Raw genomic sequence first — 26,492 nt, 5'->3', positions numbered from 1 at the left:
GTGTAACTGCAGATGCTGTTATTATTATTTCTGTAAGAACTTAATCCTTCCTTTCCTCTTTTTTGTACCCTTGCTAATGTTTTTCTTTGATATGACCCTGCACAATCTCCAACACACACTAAATAAAGGCATAACACAAACGTTTAAAAACATGAAAGCAAATTAATGTCATGCTGGATGCAACAGCAATATATGCTGAATTCCAAATACATGGAATAAGTAGCATCTAGTTGATGCTGTACACAAAAAAAGTTTAGTATATTTAAGGCCATTTCATCCCCTTTGACCTCATCAAGCCCTAAGTCTATTGGAAAATAGCTCATAATAGAGACAGCAGTGACCACTCTCACACCTTCTCTGGGTCTGTGGGCTTGAAGACAAAGACAGGACCATCCCTTCACTCTGACAGCACAGAGTGATGGAGGAGTAAAATAAATATTCCTTTCTTTGCTAATTTTAAACAGGTGAAAATGCATATAACCAGTATCTAGTGCCACAAAAATCGTGTGTCTACAAGCCCCTGACACACAGGAACTTGGAATAGCAAAGAATTCTGAATATGAAAGTGGGTGAAACCAGTGCTGCTACTGAGATTTGAGGTTGACAGTGATCTGATGAAGCAAGTGAGGCATTAAAAGACAGACAGTGGGCACCAGGTTCATCAGTGTTTGTCCCCCATTCCCTTTGCCACAGGGATGTGCAGAGAGGCTCCCTCCTGCTGAGAACTGTAAGCCTGTAACTCAACTGGGAGCAGTTAGAGGGGCCTGGGGAAAAAAAAAAAAAGGAAAAACTGCTTTGGAGTCTTAGATAAGCTTTTATTCTCTGTCCAGCATGTGGCTGTGAGGAAGCCAACATTAGACATGCTGGATGGTGTCAGCAGTTTTGGTAACCTCCCAAAGTGCTGTGATTTGTGTTGTACTGAAGCTGTCTCAGGACTGAGCCCAATGTGAAACATCTGGGTAGCCTGGAGAGAGTTTTGCTTGAGCAGAATGTAAAGATTAAAGGACCAAAAGTCCCCCTGAAGAAAGCCATCCCCTGCCAGCAGGAGCATATCTCATTGTCACATAAAGCTGGGCATCTCACAACTAAAGCCATGAAAGAGAACCCAGTGCTGTCCTTCCAACACGGCCCAGATGACTCCAGCATGGAAATCAAATCACACGGAGCATAAAGTTGCCAGAAGCAGTGGAATATACAAGAGACAGGAATTGTTTGGATTGAAAATGGACAACCACCTGTGCTCATGTGGGTGAGACCGTGGTTTGGTCTGCAGAGATGTGGGATCAAGCTCTGGCAGCAGCAAAGCAGCCCTGCTGGCAGAGCCTACTGTGACTGGCTGCTGCAGTATTTCATCTCCTTAAGAAAGAAAAAAAAGCAAGGAAGAAAATGAAGATCTACATCCTCTCTGCTATCAATGGAAACCACTGAAGCAGAATTATCAGGGATTATTTTTTTACCTGGCACTTTGATGGTCTCTGTATCACTTAGAAACCTGTCATTTATAAAAGCAGAGTGAAGTAATTTTGCCCAGAGGGAGGTGGCTTATAGAAAGACCCTGACTATGGTTCTCCTAATAGTGCTGCTGGAAGGGGGAGGAAGAAGTCCAAAGCAAGAACTGCTGACTTGTGTGTGTTTCTTACAGTACGAGTCTGCAATGGAGCGGATGCAAAAGAGCAAACTGTCCCATTATAAGAAAACAATGGAGGTAAGCAGGGAGGGCTGGGCAGGTTTCCTGATGCAAACTGGCTCCAGGAAAATCTGTATCACATGTACCTCTATTTAAAGAAAGGTCAAAGCTGTGTGAGTGTGCAAGAGTGTGTGAGGGAGGGAAGATGTCGTTCCTGCTGTGAGGAGGAAGCTGATCTTCCCTGCTGCACCCACTGAAATGTCTCCAGAAGGTTAATGCAGGGTGAATGGTGCCTCAGGTCAAACAGGATTTCATTCTCTCCAGGCAAGGGTGCTTGGAGGAGTAAATGTAATTTTTCAGTGTGTGTAAGTACAATTTTAAGAACAGTGAAGGAATCTTGTAGGCAGGAGGAATCCTCTCCATCTGAAAATCTTGCAGATACAGAAACCACAGGCAGCTGGGTTTGGTTTCCAGTGGGCAACTGCCTCTAAAGGAAAGTAGTTGCAGACCTGTCAGTGCTACAGCTGGAAATGTGCTAGTGAATTTTTTTTTTGAAATGTGGTGGTTCTAAGTGCATCTCTAAGATACAGAGATGTTTTGGTGCAAATAAAGATTTCTCCTGTTCCTGAGAACTACACCAAGACTGTTGCCTGTGGGGTGCTGGCTCTGCCTCACAGCTTGGAGCAATAGCCAAGGCAACACCTGACAACCCACCCCCTGGCCACCCCGGAATGTGGGCTCCCAAATTCATCTCTCCACGGCTCCTGGGCAGATGCCTGGTGCACCAGTGGTGGTAGAGCAGCCTGTGCCTTCCTGACCCCTGCAGGGAGTTGCAGTAGTACAAAGCAAGCAATTTCAGGGCTGCAGGAAAAGGATACAATTTGTGCTGTCAGCCCCTATTCCAATGTTTCAGTTCTATTTTCCTGCCTCCTTATGGTGCCATTGGGATTTTTTTCTATTGCCTACACTGGGCAGTGATTTGCTGCCCCAGACTGCAAAGGAAGAAGTGGCTGGAACATCTCTGGGGGAAGCCAGCCCTGCTGTCCCAGGCAGACCCTCATGTGTGATCTCATTTGCACCCAGTCCAAGAAGACCTACGAGCAGAAGTGCAGGGAGGCGGACGAGGCCGAGCAGTCCTTTGAACGCACCAGCGCTGCAGGCAACCCAAAGCAAACAGAAAAGGTACCTGAGATGACAGTGCTGTCCGGGGGGAAAAGGGGGGTTTGCCTTCTCCAGCTACAAGAGAATACAATTAATCCATTCTATAGGATGCCAGGGGCTTTGTCTTGAAATTAACCCCAAAGAATCCTCAGAGAAGGGACGATGTTATCTAATTAATTTATCCCAGGCTGTGATCCAATTGCTCTATGAATCCTGAAAGGAAACTGAATGAGATTTTTCTCTGATATTACTCATTACAAAAAAGAAACAAGTCAAAAATATGTCATGCTGTTAGTTTTGCCTTTTGGTCTCTTACACTTAGTAGGCGTAGCATCTTACATTAAAATGCGTATTTTTCCTCAACATTTTTCTCCTCACGGTGAGTTTAATTTCAACTAAATTTACAGACTCAAAAATAAATCGTTGGAAATTAAGGCACTGCAGTCCTTCATTGCATCGTCTTGATACTTGCAGCTGACAATTCACTAACTTTTAATGGGAACATTTTACAGGGAAACAGATGGAGAAAACAAAATAAATGAACTCCCTTCGGCTCGATAAAAATCAGTGCAGTGTAAGCAAAAAGGATCAAAAATCATCTCAAGGAGGGGGGTGGGGTGGTGGTGTGGAGACTCTAAAAACAGCATCAGAACTTTACATTTTATTTCCAGCATTCCCTAGTCTTTGATGAGAAAACCCCTAGAGCTTAGCTGCAAAGAGGGGACGGAATCCTGGCCCTGCCAAAATGACACCAAACATTTCACAGCTTCAATGGCAGCTAAACCTGACCCCGCTCCTTTCGTGCAGAAGGATCCCAGGGTGCTCCATTGCCATTTCTTCCCTGAACATGCCAGCATGTTGGGAATGCACAGAGGCAGCTCCCAAGCTGTTTAATTCTGCTCAGCATTTGCAAACAGTTTGGGCCAGGAAACAAATAAGAATGAACCTTCGGTTCCCAGCTTTCTTACTCCAGGTTTCCCAGCCAGCTGTGATGAGGAATATGATCAGAAGAGCCCCTGCCTGAGCCTTGTCTTCCAGGGCAGGGTGGAAGAATGTATTACACTGATGAGCAGAGCATTACTGTGCTGTCATCCCCATCTGTGCAGAAGGACCTGCTAGTACAGACCTGTCAGTGATGGCTGTTTTCTCATTTGCTAAAAGCTGCAGGTTTTTAAAACAGAGAACTTCTGCTTCGAGTGAATTTCGCTTTTAAGCTTCTGAGTTGTTATGGGAAATTATCTGGCATTTGCAAAGTATTTTAAAAGGTGTGTGCTTTTCATCTGAGTATTACATGAGGAGCTTGAAAGATGAAGAATTTTAAATGCCATTTATTTCTGCTTATAAATATCTATTAGAAAAGCACATCAAACAATTGAGGAAAAAACAGCTCAGCCAGCAGGCACAGCTTCAGGCTGGATCACACCGGCTCTGAGCTCCTCTGGCAGGGATGTCTGAATGGAAAGCTTTCCCTGGAAGTCATTGCATCTATGGCTGCACCTGGGAAATTCTGGTCCCTTCTCCACAGCACACATTCAGCAGAACTGTGCATAAAGGGGGGACAGCCAGGAAGTGCTTGCAAATTAGAGCCTTTCCCCTAGAGGGGAAAAGAGAGCAGGCGGCACAAAAAACTGGGGCAGAAGCAAAAATGTGTCAGAAGTTAATTTGGGGTGTTTCTTTTCCTGTTTCAGAGCCAGAACAAAGCCAAGCAATGCAGAGATGCAGCAAATGAAGCAGGTGATGCTGTTTGCAGCTAAACTGGACTATGAGTCTTCTCAGCAAAGATCTACCAGCACAGGATTTTGATAGAACACATCCAAATCACCCAGGCTGTCAGGGTTCCCAGAGTCATCTACCCAAATATTAATGAAGAAGCCTCTGAACAGCAGCAACCTGACAGTCATTGGCATTCACTCCCCTTTGTGGAAATGCCAGTGTCCTGCTTGCATTAAAGAATTTACAGAAGACTTCCTTTAGGGACTTCACCCAGGGAAGAAAAGCTCTTCTTGAAGCAAGTTTGAAAGCACAGTAGACACTCAGTTTGCCCTGAGACAGCTCAAATCACATCCCCCATGCCCATGTGCATGAGCACAGTAGTGATGTCCAGCCACAAACGTGTGTATGCCCAGGAGGACAGGCCAGCACACACCTGATCTGGCTCAGGAGCTCAGGCTTGTGCCTCCCTACCCATGGAATAGCTTACACCAGATCACGTGGCTCACCTGGCTGGCTTGGAATGGAAAGAGCCTAAGGATGCTCAGTGCCCAAGCATGGTCCAGGCTCTTCATCTCTGAATTGTGTTATCCCTACCATAAAGTTTATAACTGATCTGCAAACCACACCGAGAGATCCTTACTCTAGTACATAGCTACAAAGAAAAAACCCCAATAATTATTGTGCCCCACCAGTTACAAGCTCACATATTCTTGTGGTACCAAAGCAAACCACACGCCTGAAGTGTAGGAATCACAGGAAAGGCCCAATAGGAGGAAAGAGAGAAAGGCTGCAGCACTTTTCCCCTGACTGCTGGGTTTCTGTGTCTGTGTTTACAGAGAACGTTTACAAACAGAACATCGAGCAGCTGGATAAGGTCAGGACAGAGTGGGAACAGGAACATATCAAAACCTGCGAGGTAAACATTGACTTTTTGCAGTGATGTTTGCACACTCTTTATTTTATCCCATTGGAAGATTTCAGTCTAAGGCCTGAAATGCCATCCCAAGGGTTTTGCTGTTTGCTTTATGTGGAGTCTCAACAGATGTCTTTGCAAAATTACTGCAAAAACCAGAGCTTACTTAGACATAGCTGCTCCTGTGTCACTGACGTTCTCCTTGCTTGGTCAGCATCCCTATGTGAAAATAAAGGAGGGGAATAAGTGCAGAGGTGGGAGAGCTGGAGCAATGTATAACCTGCTGCATACCCCAGTCACTCTTTATGTTTCATAGCACTTTAAATTCACCTGCAAGAATATTTGTCCTCTGCCATGAAATAATCCTTCAGTTAAAAGGCAGTGGTAGAGAAGTCTCTATCTCCATTTCACTGAGGATGGACAAGGAGATTTGCACTTGGCTATTAAGTTTTGCACAAGAATTTACAGGAACTGGTTGGCATCCAAATCAGCCTCTCATTTGATCACAGTAATCCTTCAAGTACATTTGCCCATCTGCTAAAGTCTGATTTTGCTATATTTACTTGTTGCAGGCTTTATTTCCACATAAAATAAAATGCCAGGAGGATACATTTCCAGTTCTCTGCTTCCTCTTAAATATTCCCTATCTGAGAGGACTGAAAAGCCCCACAACTGGCACAGACATTTCCACAGATATGATGCCAAGCCTTAGTCTTCCAAAGATGCATATTTTCTCCCTTCTTAAAAAGCCAACAAACCAGTGAAGCATTCCACAACCTCACACTCTTTTTTGTCCCGTGTAGCTAAATCCTGGCCAGCCCACAGAGCTTGTGACCTGCTTACTGCTTAATCCAAATAGCCATTCAGAAAGTCAGGGCATCTTTAATGCCTTCTTTTAAAAGTGCTTGTAGAGAGAAGAACTGATACTCTTTGGGGTTTTTTGTAAACTAGCAATTAGTACAAAAAGCAGCTTAAAATCCTACACTTGTGGCTGCATAGCGGGGAATCTGGAAGTGCTGGGGTTGCTTGGGTCTGTAACTGAGTGCTGGACAACCACAGCCTGAAAATGCTGTGGCAAGTGGCAGCTCTGGGGTGGCCTTTGTCACAGGGCTGGGCCACGTTGTGCTGCAGTGCCCTGGCTCTCCAGGGATGTGGCAAACACAGCTTTTCTGGGTGCTGACAAGGGCTTGAAAGGCCAGAGGCACTACACTTCCCTCTTGGATTAACTGCATTTCCTGACAGGACACAATTTACCTGGAAAATTCCCCATTGGCTCTGGTGCTGTTCAGCAGCCTCGAGGGCACAGGCTTTCTAATCAGAATGAGCATTGAAATACTCATCCTCCACCTGGCAGGCTCTCTTTAAAAGCTTTACTCTCAGAAACCAGTCCCCACAGCATCTTACTCCCTTGACAGATTCCTTTTTCTGGATTTCTTTAGTTGGTAAGTTATTAGATGGCAGGAAGCATACCCAACGGAGTGTTCTGCTGAACGTTGTATACATTTGTGGTGTTCTGGACATAATTACTAGCAAATAGAGATGGAAACAGATGGCTGGAGGCATCTGAGATTTTCACACCTCATAGAAAACCAAAACTTTGTTCTACTTTTAACAGTATAACGTAGAGATCAGGGTGATTTGGTTTTTTTTCCAAGTTTTTAAAGAAAGATCTTATCTGCCTCTTCCCCCAAATCAGTTCACACTTTTCTCTCAGCCCCCTTTCCTCTTCCTAAGCAGTGCAGCCACATGAGGAAGCAGACAGATGAAGGAAGGCAATAACTCTGAAGACAGAAAAATGCCTTCTCTTTACCACAAAAGTAACCTTCGAAATGCAGAGTCAACTCCAGAGAGCCTCAAGTACTTTCAAAAGAGAAAAGTTTACAGAGACATTTTAGATGGCAGAGATGAATACTTTTGCCTCTACCTCTAACATAAATACAACCCTTTCATGGCAGTACTCTACTGACCTGTTAAACATCCAGATTTCAGTGTGATGGGCAGACAGCACCCTGACTCCGAAATCCTCAACAGCAGAAGTAGCAGTCAAATCCAGACCTGGATTCCTCTCCCCTGCTTTGTTTTTGTCTCTAAAATATAACTTTAATTTGGTGCAACCAAATTTTTGAGCACGAACAGTAGATGTAGTTTCACCACCAACTGAAAAAAAACATCCTTTACCATGGTGCCCTCAGCATAGGTTTGCACCCCCAGCCCTGTCCCACCTGCAGAGCCAGTAACTCAATGCCACGAGGCTCCATCACGTTTTCTGTTTGGCTTCAGGTCTTCCAGCTGCAGGAGTGCGACCGCATCACCATCCTGCGGAACTCGCTGTGGGTGCACTGCAACCAGCTGTCCCTGCAGTGTGTGAAGGATGATGAGGTACAGCCTGCCCTGCCCTGCCCTGCCAGCAGTGCTGGCTCCAGGGGAATATCTCCCTCCTGCTCTCCCAGATGCACGTGTGCATGCAGGCAGTCTGTGTCACAGACTGTCACAGTACCTGGTGGCACTGGCGTGTGTCCTCCTTGGTGTGCTGGGCAATGCCTCCTGCTCCCAACTCTGCCCAGTGTATTGGGCTCTGACACCATTTCAAAAAAGGCATCCAGTCATGGCCTCAAAAGTGGGAGATGTAAAGAATACACTAGATTTAACTTTGAATGGTTGTTTCCTGCTATTAATGTCTTTATTGAAAAGTTCTGGACTGCCTTTGTCCTGCCCTCTTTAAAGACCATGCAGAGCACAAACAGGTTTACAAGAATGTTGGTACAGGGGGCAGGCTAAAGAGCAGCCAGGTCAGACATGTACCAAGTATAAAGTGTTTCTTAAGGGGACAATTACTACAAGAGCACTGTTTGCTAATTCAGCATGAAATGTTAAAAGTTAAATTAAGCTCTTGGATTCTGTTTTGTAGATGTATGAAGAGGTTCGGGTCAGCTTGGAGAACTGTGTTGTAGAGTCAGACATAGACTACTTCATTAAGACAAAAATGACGGGAACACAACCTCCAGGTAATTATTCCTACTGATCTTGTCAGATGGTTTGTGCAGTACATGTCCTTTGGAGGTGAAACCAGCTGGAGGAATTTCTGCTCCAACTTTTCTTTCCCACCTGCCATGGCTCACTTCCCCCACACTGTGCTGCCATCACTGCCTGAGTGATGCTCTAAGTGGGATAGCAGAATGATCCAGCTTAAAAATAACCCTCCAAGGAAGAAAAAACTTGTTTTGGCTTTGCAGCCAGGCTCATTTCACAGTACAGCTGAATTGACACCGCTAAGGAGGTGGCAAATTGCCTTGCAGAAATGGCAACTTCAGCTGCCTGCAGTGGTGAGGAGACAGAGCCACCTTACCAAGTCACTGCATCCCAGTGTCCCCTCGGCAGAGGTGCTGCCTCTTCGCTTGCAGCACAGAGAAGTTTTCTGTTCTGTTCCACATGCCCAATGGGGAATAACAAATTTTCTGCTCTCAGGAAGTTTGCATAAGCCAAGGCTTTGGCTGGGAGAAATTCTGAATGAAATTGGCTTTGTCCCAGCACGCAGAACTGCTGTCAGGTTCACAGGCTCTGCCCATTCAAGCCAAAGCTGCCTTTCCCTTGACTTCAGTGTTCAAAACCTCTGGTCTGAAATGGAGATCGACCCAGCACGAGGCAAGAGCAGATGGAAAATGAAAACCTGCTGCTCCAGGGCAGGAGTTCTCCCAACACCCTGCAGGAAAGGAGCTGTCTGATGTGACACATGGCCAGGCACAAACCACACCCGAGCACTTCAACAGGCAACACCAGAGAGTTACACAAACCCTTCCATGCTGGGAGTTGTACGGGTACAAAATCAGCAGTGTGAGGGCCTGATCCCTGTGGGTAATTATCAGCTACAAGTTCCCCCCCTTTGATTTCACTGCAGAGCTCCAAGCTGGCAGGAATTACACCCCAGGCCCTTCTTCAGCAGAGCTGGGTGCTGCCACTAACTCAGCACTGAGCTATCTGAGGGCTGCTTTTCACTCAGCCTTTTTGCCATTTGTCTTATGGTGGCTAAAAATTGGGATTTTGGGAATTTTTAAAAACTAATATATTGAAACTGATGCACTAGATGCCATTTTGCTGCTATAGATTATTCTTCTTCACATGGGGAATTTAAATTTAATGATAAGGAGAATTTCCCCAGGAAAAATTACATTTTCAGTGGCAGAGAGCAGAACTGTGCCTTGCAACAGTGTGAAACAACTTCTGTATACTAAGAAATGTGTAATTCTCAGCTAGGTTTTTTTGGTTTAGGTTTTTGGGGTCTTTTTCCTGTATGAGATTTGTTATACTCCAGTCACCTAGGAAATTTCTACAAAAAGCTCTTGGCCATGCCAGAGTAATTTCTAATAAGAACTAGGTGGAAAAAACCCTTGAGAGCTTTATGAAAGGCAAAGAAAAATCTGACTTGGTTTTTTGTTGTTTATTTTTTCCAGCTTCTAGAAGGCAACATGTTCTGGAAGCAATATCCTAATTTCTCCACAGCTCTGGCTAATGAGTGTGCACTGCAGCACGTGGTGAGCTGTTGATCTGTGCTAGTGTTTACTAAAGGCAGGAGGAAACCCACGTGTAGTTTTGCATTGTGTGGCAGAAAACCTTCATCCTGACCAAACCTTGATGGTCTTGCTCACTTCCTTTTCTACCCAGTCTTACAATGCCCTCTAGGCTGGAAACTGCACCGAGCTGACAGTGCAGAAGGACAACAGGAGACCCTTAAATTGGTCAGAAAACTCCCTAATTACTACGAGTCTTATTTGTAGGGATTATTCACACTCTAGCTCTGCGTGCCTTGGCTGATGCAGTGTGCGAATGTCAACACAACCTTTAGCCCAAGGCTAATGTCTTTCTTAACCTGCTGGTATCGGGGCTGGGTAAAACACTATCACAGGCTTCACTGGTGTTTGTTTGGCTCTCACAGGAGCAGGCAGAAAGGCTGTGTGGCCACCAGCTGTAAGAATTGCACTGGGAGCTCTGAGCTGACAAATAAATCCATCTGTAACTATTTCATCTGCAAAGTTACGCTTGGAAATGGTCTGAATTTCACCCTTAACGACACCATAGGGGAGAGTGAACTGCAACCTAAATGTGTTTGAGAGAACAAAACCCAAATATCTCTGGGTAAACAGCAAATAAGCTTTCGGGAGGTGGATAGGGGAGGTATGAAAGGTGGGGGAACACACAAGCAAACACCAGGAAATTGCTCCTTGTTGCTGCAGGCAATAACACTCAGAAATCTCCCCAGCCCTGACAAAATTCCTGACTGGATATACTAAGAAGAAACAAAATGTGCTGCAGCAAATTCTGTCATGAACACGGTTTAGGACACTCAATGACCATCCTCTCCCCCCTTAAATCCTGAGCTTTGAGGCCATAGAAGAAACAGCCATGGAGGAAACTGCCTTCCTCATTAGGGCAGTCCCAGCTCTTGGAGTGGCCTCAGGCCGAGGGTGCCTTGCACCAGGGCCGTGGCTCTTTACAGCCCCTGGAGTGGCTTTTGTCAAAGGCTCCCCTGAGCCGCTCCATCCTCGTTCCAGGTGAGAGCAGATTCCAGGGGCTGCCCTGCAGTTTGCTCCAGCAGCCCCAGGACACATCCTGGCAGGGAGAAAACAGAGTTTTCTCGCAGCGTTTCCTGCTGGGACATCTCGTTTTTGTCGGCCCGCAGATGCCATCGGCTACGAGAGCTACTACAGCCGAGAGCCGTGCCGGCGCAGCTCCAGCCCCAGCGCCGGCCAGACCTGCGGGATGATCAAGAGGTGAGTGCCAGAGGGCTCCTGCCCCAGCAACAGCCACGCCTGCACAACACCGCCAGGAGAGTCCTCGCTTCCTCACTGCAGAAAGAGGCATTAGGTGAAATGAATGGGCAGAAGACCTTTCTCCTTTTTAATGCCTTTATTAAAGAGATTCAGCTCAGGTGGGGAGAAATCGACGGGTCGCGCCCACGCCGCCGCTGTCCCCAAGAGTGGCACGGAGGAGGAGGGTGATGCAGCTCTGTCCGCTGGTCTGCAGGCAGAGCTGGGGACTGCGTCCTCACGGGAGATTCGCAGATTTCTTCTTTTCGGGCCAACACTTCGGGTCCCCTCCCTAGTGAACCTCCTTGCGGTCAGGGTGAGAAGCAAAAAGGATCCAAGCAGGCACTGGACTTCACGCCCATCCTTGGACATCACCTAGGTCCCCTAGTTCTATGTTGGCTCGTTGTTTTTAGGGGTTTTCCTGGAAAATTGTAAGATTTAGTGCAATGCATTTCTCATCTGCATACTAGCTCTGATGCCACTCCCATTCTCCTGGTACTGCAGGGTCCCTGTGTCGCTCCCTGGCAAGCACCAGGGGGACAATGGCTAATCACCAACCATTAATGGGCAATTGAAGAACTCTTAACAATGAAGCTCCCTTAACAGCAGCCGGTCCAACCGGTTTTAACTCTGCAGCCTTAAACAAAAATAGATAACTTTTTATTCATAACATTAGGTATCAGTAAGTGTGACTTGACAGAAGAAGCGAAGGTATTAAAATGGAGTGAGAGTAATTTTGCCGTGCCCCAGTGGGGAGAGGGGCAGGGGATGAGTTCACCACACAATTCCTCAGCCAGCAGTGGGGAGCAGCCACTCCTTTCCTCCTTCCTGCTGAGTCAGGGCACGTAGCACCACAACAAGTTTGTTCCAGGGAGGGTGAAGGTGAGTGTGGCTGGGAGCAGAGGCTGGAAGAGCCTTCCTTTGGAGCCATGCCTCCATGCTTAAGGCACCACTCAGCTGAGCAGAACAAAGAGCTGCTCTCTCTGTCTGGATCAAAGGGGAAAAGCACAGGGTGGGAAAACTGTGATGATCAGGGAGGCAATTTTCCTCATTTTTGCTAATAAATGTGAGAACATGGATGCAGTTATAACAGCAGAAGAGCGTGGTGCCTCTATTGGTTTAAATATTTTATACTGAAATGGCAAATTCACAGTGGGGAGGGCATCACAGTTAAAGCAGAAGAGATTTAAAATTTAACAAGGCCTATGACATGGCAAAGACAAGGAGCAGGCAGTGATCTCCCATTTGGAATGTGGTCCAGGCTTGCCAGGGAGCTGCTCAGGGTTTTCAGTTTTTTTGTTTTTCAGTTGGAAACTGGATCTTCTCTAATAATGAATTCAGTACTGCATCCTGTGCAGTTACATAAGACAATTGTGCTGCCATTCAGAGCACAACTGTGAGCAGCATGGGCAGGGAGCCTGGAGAGACTGAGCCTGAGTCTTTCAGGAACTCCTGAGAGAGGATATCCATGTTCAGAAAAACGGAACGCTCGCTAGCTGAAAAATCAGACCCTTTAAATATGCCTTAAGCATGCAATGCTATTTCTATCTCTGCTTGAGAATCCTAACCCATTTTCTCACTTTACTTAGTCTTCAGTACCCAGCTGTGATACAGGAAATAACTAGGGATAGATTAAAATAAAAACTCAAACTCGCAGCTTTTAGAAAGGTTTGTTACACAAGCTCTGTATTTTAAATTGTATCAGGGTTTTCCTTCAACACAAAGAGATGTTAATCTCTTATAAGCAACTCTTACAACTCTTATAAGCAATTTTCATAATTTTAACATTGTGCATTAATTGGAGTTTCACACCATGAGCCTTTGGGTCTACAAAAAATATTATCTGCTGCATTTCATGCACAATTTAGTAAAGGCTGATGGTTCAATAGTCTGCTGCACTTTTAAAAATACATTTTTAAAGGATGATAAATATATCTACAGCGTAAAAGAAAATAGAAGGCCATGGGAAGAGATGACATCTACTCTGAAGCAGATGGAGGGAAGGCTGAGTCAGAGCTGAAATGAAGGAATGCTCATACCCAGGCCTGTTCACTCATTTTGGTTTTGGCTTCTCTTGGTTCTGCAGATTCTCTGGACTGCTGCATGGGAGCAGCAAAAACAACACGGAAACTGCCACTCCTTCAGCCCCTCCTCTGGGTATGCTCTGCAGGAAATCAGTTCAACAGATGTGTTTGTTTTAGATCGTGTTGCTAAACCAGGCTTTGACATGGAGCAGAAATGTACAGCACATATTCACATGTTGGCAGGCAAGAGGAGTCTGGACATTAATTTTGCTTGGATGTGTATTAACAAATTTCCCAGCTTTAAGTGCCAAATAATCCATAGAGTCTTCAAAACCTCCATCTAGGCAGGGAGGGCCTGTACATTCAGAGCAGCAGTCTGACACAGATATTAGTTTTCTCCTTGTGTAGCATAACTACCACTAAAAAGCCCCACAGAATACATAAAATTTTTAACACACCGGGCACATGGCTTATGAGTACAAATATCCATCTCACCTTACAGTTATACTGTTGTCTTGTAATCCTTATAACTAGGAATTTATCAGAATGATATTTAAAACACAATATTTTGACTATGTAAAAGGGAACAGTTTATTACATTTTTTATTGGTTTGATAGTAAACAAAAACATTTTAACTGTAGTTCTTACCAAAAGAAAAGTTGTTTTCAAACAGCTTTAACGTCAACTGCCTCTGTCAGCCCTGCCTACCTGGGCACCCAGAAACAGCCCAGACTCTCCCTTGCTGCATTTGGTGCTCAGCAGGGGAAGCCCCCAGACAGATGCTGGGAAGAAACGAGAAGTTTCCCTAATTACAACAAGCTGTATACAAACAAAACATCTGCAAAAAAAGCGATGTCCTTGACAAATAGCTGTGTGAGAACTATAGAAACCATTGGAAAATGTCTGGTGACCCATTGGCACAGTGTTTTCCATTTTTCTCAAGGGGAAAAGTCCTGTGTAAGCCAAGGAACTGCTAGAATTCTATACTGCCAGTAGCAATTTGTTAAAGCATTTTAACCAGTGTTTCCCTCCTTAGATGACTTGGATTGTGTTTTACCAGGGGGAACATTTTTCCCAACCTGAGGCTGAAGCTAGTTTCTGACCTCCCACAAAGTTCAATGGGTGTATTGTCATCCCATCAATGGGGGACAGTTTTTGTGCAAGATTTACCTACCTCTCACAGCAGCTTTTCTATATGTGTGCATCTCCAGGCAGAGAGAGAACAGAAAGCCTTGTATTTGTGAACTCTTGCATATGATCCCACGCTTTTATAAGCAACTGAACTCTTTGTTTCTGTGCTGGGTGTTTCTTCCTTATTCCCCCCCTTTGCAGAGAGAACAGAAGGAGTCTATGCATCCATTTTGGTAAATGAAAAAGCTGAGATCACGTCATCGCAGGACTACAGAGTACTTTATGACTACACAGCCCAGGTAAAAAAAGGCTTCAAAGTAAACACTTCAGAGAGTCACATTTAAAATAAGTGATGCTGACTGAAACATCCTGAAAGTGTAAATTCTGTGAAGGAGATGTTATTGTCATCTTACAGCCAGGGACACGAACTGTCCTGCTCCAGTTTAGCACACTGGTTCTCCGTGCTGGAGAGGACAGAATCCCATAAAAGACATTCTTTCCCTGTACTTCCATGTTGCAAGCTGCAGAATCCCAGGGGATATGGTTCATCTGCCAACAAAAGACTGTTAAAGATAACCTAGATCCTGACCTGGGATATTGAACTCTCCCTGACTCCAGTCCTAGCTAGGCAGAATACCATTAGTAAGAGGCTGTGAATGGACTGGTTATAAATATTTGCTAATTCTGATGGACTCCAGAACCTGGACTCCAACCCCACTTGCTTTACATGTCATGTTAAAGGCTCCTTTTGTTAGTTTTACAGCAAAAGAAGTTTAGTTAGATCAGCAAAAGAAGCAGCATCCAGGAGGTTTTATGTCTCAGTGCAGAGAGAGCCTCACACCAAGGGACCTGCCACCAACGGCCAACGTTGAAGGAACGTGACAGTGACAAAATAGATAACTGCCAGATAAATTATGAAAACAGAGAAAAAGCTCTAAAGGAGCACTATCCTTTCGGTACAGCAGTATTCCAACACCTTTTATTCAACAGTGGGTTTTTTTGGGGTTTTTTTGCTTCATTTTAAACTTTCTTTTATTATTTACATGAATTTTCATGCAAGCACAGTTGAAAGCACCTCATTGTTAATGGCAGTTCCCCTAAGGAGAATACTGGATCACTTCATTACTCAAGGAATCCCTTAAAACTGTGCCACACAGGGATATTACCTGCTGAGAAAAGAGCCTGTTACTACCTTTAGTATATTGTATATTGAGGCCTCTCATTTTTTGAGTCCATTCTTACCTATTCAGGTGCATTAAATTGAGTTTTAGCTGACACCTCAAACATCTCTGGAAGCCTCCCTTACGCTGTTTTCTATTTACTACACTGTGGGCAGCAAAGTGGTTTCCTATGGAAAATAGGACAGCACCACTGAACACTGATGGCTGCCTGGGAGCTCGGGGAGAGCTTATTTGCAACTGCTGCATTTGTCTGGGGATGAAAGTCACTGCTGTCCAAGAGCCACTGTCCCCCAGTGGTTACTGCTGTCCCCTGCTAAAAGAGCTGAGAGACCTATTTCAGGCATGGATTAGCAGAGGCACTGTTATCCCCCTTGGGAATTAAGCTGTGCTCTATTTAGCAACACCTGCAGACTATGCAGGTCATGGTGAGCTGCTTTAGGGGAGAGGTGTTTAACCCCTTCTGGACTTCCCCAGTGATAAAACCATCAGGTTGTGCAGGAGGAGGCGCCCTGGAGGCTGGGGAAATCTGAGCATCCTAAAGAAATAGCCAAAGTGCTTAATCCCTCACTGTGTGGTATTTCAGAACGAGAAGGACACCGGCAAGACTGTTGATGAAGAGCAGGGTTAAAAACCCCCACCAGATATTTCCTGGGCCCTCCTGTTCTGTCAGGCTGTCCCATCTCTTTCCCTGTCTCCTTTCAGAACATGGATGAGCTGGACATCAGTGAAGGAGACACCGTGGTTGTCATCGCAGAGAACGACGACGGCTGGTGGACAGCAGAGAGGAATGGGCAGCGAGGCTTCGTGCCAGGCTCTTACCTTGAAAAGCTGTGATGAAAAGAATCCCCAGTGCTCAGACTTTACAAATATTCTGTTACTGAAACAGCCAGCACACAAGGTCTGCTTCAGCTGGCCAAGAGCATCCCAATAATAATGTTTTTTACAACCACCAGTCAGGAAATAACCAACTGACCATGCTTTTCTCTCCCTTGCTCCTGCCTCATCCCATTATTCTCCTGGCCTACTCTATCTGAAAAAAACTCCTGAGAGATTAGGACTTGCACGTTTTGGCACAGTCCTACCCTCAGCACACTGTGCTGCCAGCAGCGTTTCAAAGCTTGGTGATCCTGGGAGTAAAATCCGGCGCAGATCTCAGCTGTGCAAAGGGAAAGATCGGAGAAGCAAGTGCAGTTTCTGCAGGCTGCTGCAGTTTCTGTCCCCAGCCAGCCTTGGAGCCACCCTTATGGTCATGACAGCCACATTCTCTGCCACAGATCCCTTTCTCTCCATGCACAGGCCATGCTGGCATTTTTGACAGAGGGTGGTTTATCAGTCATGGATGAAAATAAAAAAATCAGTGAATGCACCCAGAGAGGAGCACCTGAAGGACCAGGACACATCCCTTGTAGGAAATCTTGAGACAGTCCCCATCACAACCATCTCCTAACACAATGAAATCCATGCTAGCCATGGGCTCTGCTCTGCTCTGGATCCTGGGACAGATGATGGGCCCGAGGCTTGCTTTTGTCTTGGCTGGAAGGTTTCCCTAACGCCTCTCTGGGATTATGAAGTTTAAAAATCCAACAACACAAACAGCAGCTAAGCCAAGCCTCCAGGAGGGTTGCACTGCCCTGATTGTCTCCTCTGAGCCCCAGAGAATTGCCAATTTCCTGCCCCTGCAATGTCAGCAGAGCAGCCTCCCTTCCACCTGCTCAGCTCTGCTGCTCTGTCTCCTTCTGCAGCCCCTGCACCTCTGCCACAGGGACATCCTGGGCTCCTTCCAGCACCTCTAATGTGCTCATTCTGCAACAAAACCTGTGCAGAGATGTTGCACTGTGTGCAGGTTCACTGCATTTCACAGATTTCAGCTCTATCAGTCTTTCTGGTTTAATATTTAAGAATGTTTCCAACTGTTACTGTATAAGGAATTGGTGAATAGTTTCTGCCATTCTTCCCTTTTCAGCATTTCAAGGTAGTTAAAAAGATTTAAAACCTAGTGATTTAATTTTAATCAGAACAAACTAATTCTGTGGGCAGAATGACCATTTGCCAATGTTTCAGGCCTTAAAACTGAATCAAGACAATGAAAATTAATCTTATTGCTAACTGAAAGGCAATAGAGGGACTGTTAGCTCAGACACACAGAAGAAAACAAGAGAAAACAGGACAAAAGAAAAAGGTGTAATGGTCAATTGCAATCTTTTCTTAAATGAAACACAGTGAAGGTCAGAGGCACTTGCAGTATCTTATTCAATCCTTCCTTCAAGGATGGAACAGAAGTTCCAGGCCCCTTCCCTCTGGCTGCCTGCACTCCTTGCCATACTCCCTTGTCCTTGCCACACTCCCTTGTCCTTGCCACACTCCCCAGCTCCCCCAGCACATCCACAGCAGGGCTGGAGGGCCCCGAGCCCCTGGCACCAGCACAGCCTGGGGGCTGGCTCCCCCAGCACATCCACAGCAGGGACAGCACCAGCACAGCCTGGGGACTGGGATGGCACTGAAGGCAGCAGAGTGAGAGCAGCAGCACTGGCCAGGCTGGAAGGGAAGGAGAGGCCCCTGGGACACACCTCAAGTGACATAGAGGTGCACAGTGGATCCAGCCCGGCCAGGACAGGACGAGGGGAGGCTGCCACAGCATCCCTTGTTAGCTACAGCAGGAGAGGAAACCAAAAGCACAAGAGATTTAATGTATTCACTTCTTGAACACTCAGCCTTCCACAAAGAAGACTGTAATGAACCAATAAATAAATAAATAAAATTAGATGGATATTTTGCAGATTATCTTAATTAAACAGGAAAAAAACACCCCAAAACCACTGAGATGCACCTTCTTTACTGGTGTGGGATGCACAGATTTTGCAGGACTCCTCAGTTCCCTGGGGGCCCAACTTCACACAAGGCACTGCAGGACCTAGTCTTGATTGCCCTGAGACCCAGCTGCAGATCATCTCTGCTTCCGTGGACCACATGGTCTACATCACCAACAGGCAGCTGGTGGAATGGTGGCTGCTCTTTCTCTCCCATCAAATCATTCCATATTTTTGATGTTAAAATCAGGAAACCAATTTCCTTTCTACCAATCTCTTCTTCTGTCGAGTAAACACTGTTGAATGACAAGAGGCTATAGGTATTTCAAACTCTCCCCAGTGTCACAGCATTTGGGTCCCACATGCTACCTCCAGACTGTTCAGGAAATGAAGAATCAGCAGCAGTGTTTTCTCATGAATCCTCTGCTTCACATTGTCCAGATATGGCTTGGAACTACTTATCAGCCAAATTCTTCAGTTTGCCCTATCTGCATGGCAGCACTTGTCACAAATAGAACAGAGATATCAAGAAATACCCACACCCTCTGAGAACACCCACATTTTAGGTGTCATCCATCTACCCACCCCCATCAGCAGGAAAAGCAGGAAGGTCAGTTGTAGGTTACTGCCTTAATAACAATGCCCTTATTAACAGTTCCTCTCCAGTTTGATAACATTTGGGCAATAAAACTGACACAATCAAGTTATTTTTCAATTTTCAGCTAAGGTGGAAAGCTGAAATGGGCCCTTTCCAGTGGCATTCTTATACTAAAGTCAAAACATGTGTATTATTTTACCATTTACTACCAATTAAGGAGAAGAACAGGAAAACCTGTATGAAATAACATTTAACCAATGACAACCACACGTAATTAGGAAATGTCTGCAAGTATAGGGTGAGGTCCATCTCTTCACAGAACAGATTTCTCATATTAAGAGCCCACAAGGCAGTAGTAACAACAAAGTAGTATCAGACTAGAAACAGAGATCCAACAGACCCAGCGCTCGAACAGCCAACACAGCCAGGCCTGCTGCCAAGCTCAGTGATCCATAGAGCCAGCCAGCTTCCAGCATTTCCAACAACCAGGCAGCTAAGAGGAAGAAATCAACCTCTTCCCAGCTGGGCATGTAGCAACAGCAGGAGCACTGATCAAGGTTTGAAGAGTTTGCCACCTCCCCCAGGACCCCTGGCTTGAGCTCTGTAGTGTGGACAGGCTCAGCACACATCAGCCAGAGTGGTAACAGATCATGGGCATACCCAGCAGAAACTCTTACCCTGGCTTCCTTCATTGTCACGGTGTGATGTCATGGTTTGCCTCAGATACCCCGGGTTTCTCCCTGAAGTTTTCCTCCCAGGTGTGTCAATCCCCTCTCCTTCCCCCAGCCAGAGACTCCTGCTGGGCACTGGCTGTCAATCCTGGAATTCCAGAAGGGGTTGAGTGATTGGGCAGATTCAAAAAGTGCCCTCCACCCCGGGGGGGGGCATTGGGCCATGCAGGTGTCCTTTGTCCCTTAAGATCTCCTCTCCCGTCCCTGGTTGGTGGCTCCCTATCCCTTTCCTCCCCCTCTTCCCCGGGTTTAAAGGACAGGCAACTACACAGCCTGGGCTCTGCTGGAACTGTTGCTGGATTCAGAGGCCTGTAATAAAAACTCTGGATTAAAACCCTCCATCAGAACTGACTCCTTTCCATCACCATCGCTTCTCCAGCACAGGGAACCTGGGGAGCGACCCTCCACAGGAGGAAGCTCCACGCCACCGCAGCTCCAGCACTCCTGGACTTGTCTCCACGTGCCCAGCTGTAACACCCAGCTAGCCAAAGGTGTCTCCGGGGTGAAACACCACAGTTGCCACTGTTTGGCTCAGATGCAGGGGCCAGGCAAGCCAAGGCACGTCCCATCAGCAATATTGGTAAATACCAATACTTCGTGTCTCAAGAGCTGAACTCATGGTCTGATCTCCTCTCCAGAGGTAATTTTCTCCCAGTTGCAGCTCACACCTCACTGATTACTGAATGCACTTGAAGTGGAAGCGCATGGATCCAAGAGGAGACCATTTCAGCCAAGCTGGGTGTCTGACAGGAGCCTGGGTGGACACTGAGGAACACCACCCACACTGGTGGGTAACTTACACTCTGTGGTACCCCAGGAGCTCCTGGCAGTATCACTGCTGTGGCTCAGATGAGCTACATCACTGCTATCCAAACACGGTATGAAAAGTCACTGTTCACCTCCAGTGTGGAGAGGCAACAACTCTGCATGGGACAGGACAAACTGTAGAGGCCTGAACAGCAGCCTAGGCTGCTCAGCACCATCTCTTTCCCCTGGCTTTCTTGTTCTCCAGCTCGCAGGGCTGGGGCATTGGACACAAGAGCAGTCACCAGCCACATAAATACCAGTACTTCCCATGTCCTACACAGGACCACACTCAGAGCTAGTGAGCAAGTCAGGAAACAAAGCTGTGATGCTGAGTCTTACCTGCCTTCAGGAAAATAAATGGCTGCTGAGGGACTACAAGGGCTGATGTGCTGGGTTTTGCAGGGGAAGAATACTTGCGTGGAGACTGAGATTCTGGAAGAGGAATTAGTGTCCTGGTTATTAACGAAATGCCAACGCCACATTCACTTGAGAGAGCAAACTACTCCAACTGTTAGTCATCATCTGTTCTTTGTTAGCAATTACCTAAATTCGGCAGCCAGCTCACATTTTGCTCAGAGCCACAGCCACCTCAGATTTGTGCACTCCTGGATCCTGCACAGTGCAAATCTGATCTGTTTCTAGAAGAGCTGGATAATCATATTTCCATCAAATTAGCCAGTTCCACGTGGTACAGTGCTCAACTTGTCCTTCGACCAGCTGCTGAAGGACGGCTGACACCTGATCTGGGACAAAGCTGCGGGAGCACCATTAAGAGCACATTTGCAGCCTATCACTGCTGGGTGACATGTGGCTGCAGCCATTCTGTCCCACACACTGGCCCAAAAGGCAAATGTACTGTGTTGTTCTATTCTGACTGAAAGCACAGACTAAATATTGCTTTTGGATAGAAAACTGTAACAGAAATCAGCGGGACCTCCCAGCAAAATCAGCAGAAATCAGAGCTGACATCCCTGAAATTTCTAAGGAGAAAGTATCATCCAAAACCACCAGGCAAACAGAACTCTGAGCACAGCTTCGAGTTTATAACCAGGGGTTCCACATATCATCCTGAGGACTGAGTGTACAAAACCTGCTGGGGAGCAGAGGTGAAATGGGAACAAATACCCTAAGAGGATGTTTGAAGGCAGGAGGAATTTTACTTACCAGATCTAAATGAGCCATTGTTAACCAGATTTGGAAGATTAAACCAGCAGGCGTATCCCAGCTTTGCTGCCCTTACCGGAATTCAAGCGAACACCAAATCAAGGCAGACATAAAGAGAAGTAACCAGTGTGTTAATGGGTGCAATGCTGAAGGAGCTACAGCTGCAAAGTGGTGCTTTGAAATTCTCTGACTGAAATGCAGGCATTTGCCGCAGCCTCTGCCTCAGGGTAAATGGACACAGGACAGCCCAAGTTATTCCATTTTAACTTGAACGAATTTTCCTGCGTGTCGGATTACACACTTGGATTGTTCAAGCAGCCCAGGCTAAACCTTGAATAAATCAGTGGCTTCGGAAGCAAAGGTGTGACTCTGGAGAAGTCGCACCTCACCCCTCAACTTCCCCATTCATCGTGGGGAGCTTGCAATCCACTCTGACACCGAGCTGAAAATCCTTCTGGCACACTCAGCATTTTGGTGATTGTTCAATCTCAGACCCAGCCTAAACAAGCAAGCACTGGCTGGTGGTCGGATCAATATTTGCAATGGAAAATCTCATACAAGAGGACAAATTATATTGTAACGGGACTGTTTTGTAACGGGACTGGCTGGCTCTGAGGAAGGGGCTGCAGGCATAACACTCACACTCAGTGCAGGGAGCCTCTGGGGGAGCTCAGTGCATTCCCTTCCACTCTGCAAGGACACAAATACTCAACAGCTGCATCTAAAGAAGGATTGTTCTGAATTTTTAAGCCGAAAACAGTCCATGGAGGAACTTCTTGGGAAAGTGGTGAACTTTAACCTCGCCAGGATAAGAATGCTAACGTAAATGTGAATGGGAAAGCTTTCAATGCACTGATAGACGTGAGAAGTGCTTTGTCTTTAGAGAAAGGCTGCACAGCCCTTCTTGTGTCAGAGCCCTGGCTGAGGAAGGGAGACTTAAGCGACAGTGACTTTGTTCCGCTAAGTGGCAGCTAAAGGTTTCACCAGGTCACTGCTCAATTCAGCAGCCATGGGAGGATGCAAAACCAAAGAGGGAGAGAAGGCAACTGGAGAAATGCATCCTCCCTTCTCTGCAGGGTCCTGTGCCAGCTTTTATAACCACAGCACTTATCAGCACAAGTTCTAAATTTAACCTATGTTTCCTCAGTGCACTTTTCAATGCTGAAGGTGTTACTGTGCAGGGGTAAACGAAGCCATCAGGATAAATGCTGGATTTAGGCTTTCAAAGTGGACAATGCACTCAAAAGGCAGAAACACTTTACAGAGAGCAAGGCTACTGCACCGAGCATGCTTCCCAAGGATGGGGCCTTCTCTGAGCTCTGGAAGTACAAGGAGTGCTTAGTTCTACAGCACATACTGGGAATTCAGTCCTGCCTGTTGCCTGTGAGGTGCTTGGTAAAGGCTGGCACAGAACTCAATGCCACCTTTGTCACAGGTGCTTTATCCCTCTCCTACTCTCAGCTGAGAATGTATGAACACTACCCCTGCACACACCTCGTGCTGGATTTGTTCAATGCAATTCAATGGCAGACTCATTCAGGCAAGAGCAGATCTTGCTGCTTCCTTTGTCCAGCTGGGAGAAAAACTTCAGAACTCAATCTCAGAAGTGGTTTTCTAGAGCAGACTGCTTGTGCATGCAAGGCATCCTAGATACTGTCAAACCCCACAGCTGCCAGTGGTTTGCTTAAATGTTTTATTTGCATGGGGGAAGTGCATTCCAGTTGTCAGTCACAGCCTGACCTAGCAAAGGTCTGACAGAACAGCTATCCTGGAAAATGTCTAGATTATACTCTGAAATGGGGCAGGAGCCCATTTGGTGAGAAGAGCTGGTACCTGAAGCACCACACATCCAAGTGAAGGCAAAGCTGTTTTCTGGAGTGCCAACAGGAACAACTCCACGGTCCCATGCTGCTGTGGCTCACGTTACCCCAGGCAACCCAGTCTGCAGGCTTCCCTCAGCAAATAAAGAAGTTTCAACTCAAAAGCTCTGACATACCGTTAGCATTCAGGGCCAAGAGAAGCAGGTGAGAGAAAATATGTGGTTCAGTGTGTATCACCAGAAAGAAGTGCTTCTTTGCTCGCTCCAGAAGGATCACCAAGTCTCAGGTCGCCAGACAGGAGCTCTGATAGTCTCTCACTTGTGCAAGTTTAAGTTCATGTCCACACTTAATCTACAAACTCTGCCCTGCTTTTAAATGCTGAATAAACTTTGTGTTCATCTGCAGTGTAAATACCCCACACAGAACAACAGAACTCCTGTCCTGGAGTCCAGACACTGAAAGAAGCAACATCTGTTGCCAGGCACAGATCCAGCAGGGATTACTGCAGCCACAGCAAGGACTAAATCAAAGGCATATGCCTGGAGTAAATATGTGTTGTGAGCACAAAACCTGTACTGTGAAGGCCATTGCCAGACTGAAGAAATAAAGGAGCGGGTGGACAAATCTAATATTTACCTCTGCCACCCCGGGCAGCTGCCAGGACATTAAACATATCCAGGGTGCAGCACATGGCCATGGAGCAGCTGTGCTTCCCCAGCACCTCCTCCTCCACCTAGCAACAAGTGTCCTGCAATTTAGCATTATTTTAAACACCAAACCTTGTGTTAAGGTATACAGAAGGAAACACAACTTGCTACAGGACTACTTCAGGACTATCTTGTAGGCGTTTTGCAGATAATCCTTTCATGTGGCAGTAGAAGGGCAAGGTTTACACCTACTGCTGTGTAGGGCACAGGCAAACTACGACTGCCCCATCAAAATCAGATCATACCCAGACTTTCAACAGATCAGCAGCAACAGAATTCTGCTATCTGCCAATGAGTTTGCTCTCTCCTAATCAGTCCCAAAACTGAGATGGACAAATAGCAAGCTCAAGAGATATGAGAGATCCATGCTGAAGCAGCACAGGAATAGCAGACTGATCTGCAGGACAGTGGGAAACAGGCTAACACTGCCAGCACCTTACCCTCCCACAGCCAGGCATGGCCTACAGCAACCAGTTATGTTGCCACTTCATAGGGCACTGCATCACACCAGCAGTTTGGCAGAGGAAGCTTTGTGCTCACATCAGTTCAGATGTGGCACAGATGGAAGTCTGCTCTGTGCCTTTCAGCAACAGCCCAAGCTTACATCATGGTTTAAAAGAGGCTGCCCCCAAGAGAGCTTTCCAACTGCTCAATGCAGCTCCAGGGGAACAGATCAGCTACGAGAGGCCCAAAGAAGTAAAACTAATCTTATTACGTGTAGCAAGGACAGCTGCCCCAGTCAGTAGAGGTGGCACCCAAGAGCAAAGACTGCAAGGGGCAGGATAGAGGCTCAGGTGGCATTCTCCAAGCACTGCAGTCACCCCAGAGCGTGCTGCTGCTGCTGGACACAGCACACCAAAGATCCACTGCACTTGCAGACTTGTCGTGCATTCCAGAGGGATTTGGCTCAGGCCCAAGATTAAGTCAGTTACAAGATCCACTAACTGTACTCTGAAGGCTATCACCGATACTATTATCACAAGGACTTACCTCAAATCTTCTGAAACTGTAGTACTGAAGAATCTCATGAGCTGTCCTCCTCTGGCTATCAAGGTAGAAACATCTTTTTTCACTAACTGTGTTAAATTGAACTTGTTAGACCACTTCTCCCCTGTTTATTAAGGCAAATAGAGAGGATCATGCCTTACTAGACCACAATCTGAATGAGACCCTCCAATTCTCATAGGCCTCCAATTAGGGTGCCGAAGGGCAGTAAAGCACAGGGCTTGCAACTGCAATGTACTTGAGTCACTTTAACAGCAGTGAGAACAACAAAACCCAATTAAAAAAACCCTGAAGGCAATTCTAATTTCCTGTGTTAAACCCCGCTGGATCAGGTAAGGTTTAGTGCTGCAGCAGAGCTCCATGCAGCACACACAGATTCACTCAGTCTGGATAACATCCTGTGCAGTCTGCACTGAGCCCTCTCAGACTCCTCAGCTACAAGACAGCCAAGAAGAAATGCATACAGGAACTTAAAAGCCCAGACAGAGGAATCAAGGAAATAAAAGAGCAACAATGAAACTAAATCAGCCCTTGTCCCCAAAAATGCACTGCCAGATAGGAATGTATTAATTAGGAAGGCCAAACTACAGCCACACCAACACTCCTGCCTAATGCAAGCCAAAGTTCATTCACTTTGTTCAGTAAGGGAAGGAACAGACCTACACCACTTGTTCCCAGCTTCAGTGAACCACACAAAACATGGTGTATTAGACCCCTGTAAGTCTGTGTTTGGTTGGCTTTTTGGGTGGGAGGATGGGGGTTTGTGAAGTTGGATTTTGTATTTTACCCAAACACCACGAAACTTCATTCACACATCCAAGACTTACTTCAAACTGTGCAATTCAAGAAGGTCACTTCACTTGCAGGCTCCGAGAAAAAACTAATTCACAGCAGTTAAAAGTTCAGTTGGGCTTTGTTTAGAATATTAAAAAAGTTGTAAAATATTGAGTAGTTTCCACATTCCAGACAAATATTCTGCTTTTTAAAGAGGAAACAGACTTCCTTCATTTACATGCAAGTACTGTCAAGTCATCTGTAATTCAAATCCATGTCTTCCAGCAAGATTAACAAGCACTGTTATCTCCCCCAAGCTATCCTCATTTCCATATGCAGGCTCATGACTGTGGAGTTTCTGCCTTGCAGCTGCTAAGAGCTGCCCACCTTTTTAAGCATCCTTAGCCTTATTTTGTGCAACGCAGGTCTGTCTTACAACCTCTCCACACTGATTTTTACAAGCCAGGGTCATCTCAATCTTACTAGTCCTGTATTTACAATATGCAATGCAATATGAAGATAATGAA

The 26,492-nt window shown here is 46.1% G+C and overlaps 1 protein-coding gene across 2 annotated transcripts in view; it reads left to right on the top strand.

Moving 5' to 3' along the window:
* Positions 1-17,532, top strand: part of PSTPIP1 (proline-serine-threonine phosphatase interacting protein 1) — a 50,526-nt gene extending 32,994 nt beyond the window's left edge. For both annotated transcript variants that reach the window (XM_041427741.1, XM_041427740.1), the window contains 10 exons: positions 1,643-1,705; positions 2,711-2,809; positions 4,477-4,522; positions 5,338-5,417; positions 7,695-7,793; positions 8,323-8,419; positions 11,089-11,179; positions 13,302-13,372; positions 14,573-14,670; positions 16,255-17,532. In XM_041427741.1, the coding sequence (XP_041283675.1) occupies positions 1,643-1,705; positions 2,711-2,809; positions 4,477-4,522; positions 5,338-5,417; positions 7,695-7,793; positions 8,323-8,419; positions 11,089-11,179; positions 13,302-13,372; positions 14,573-14,670; positions 16,255-16,386 (876 nt within the window). In that variant the 3' untranslated portion in view covers positions 16,387-17,532. The remainder of the gene's footprint in view (positions 1-1,642; positions 1,706-2,710; positions 2,810-4,476; positions 4,523-5,337; positions 5,418-7,694; positions 7,794-8,322; positions 8,420-11,088; positions 11,180-13,301; positions 13,373-14,572; positions 14,671-16,254) is intronic.
* Positions 17,533-26,492: the final 8,960 nt, after the last annotated feature.

This window comes from Onychostruthus taczanowskii, unplaced genomic scaffold, assembly GCF_017590055.1.
Source record: "Onychostruthus taczanowskii isolate IOZ18803 unplaced genomic scaffold, ASM1759005v1 scaffold118, whole genome shotgun sequence".
NCBI lineage: Eukaryota > Metazoa > Chordata > Aves > Passeriformes > Passeridae > Onychostruthus > Onychostruthus taczanowskii.
This window is presented reverse-complemented; position numbering and strand designations above follow the sequence as displayed.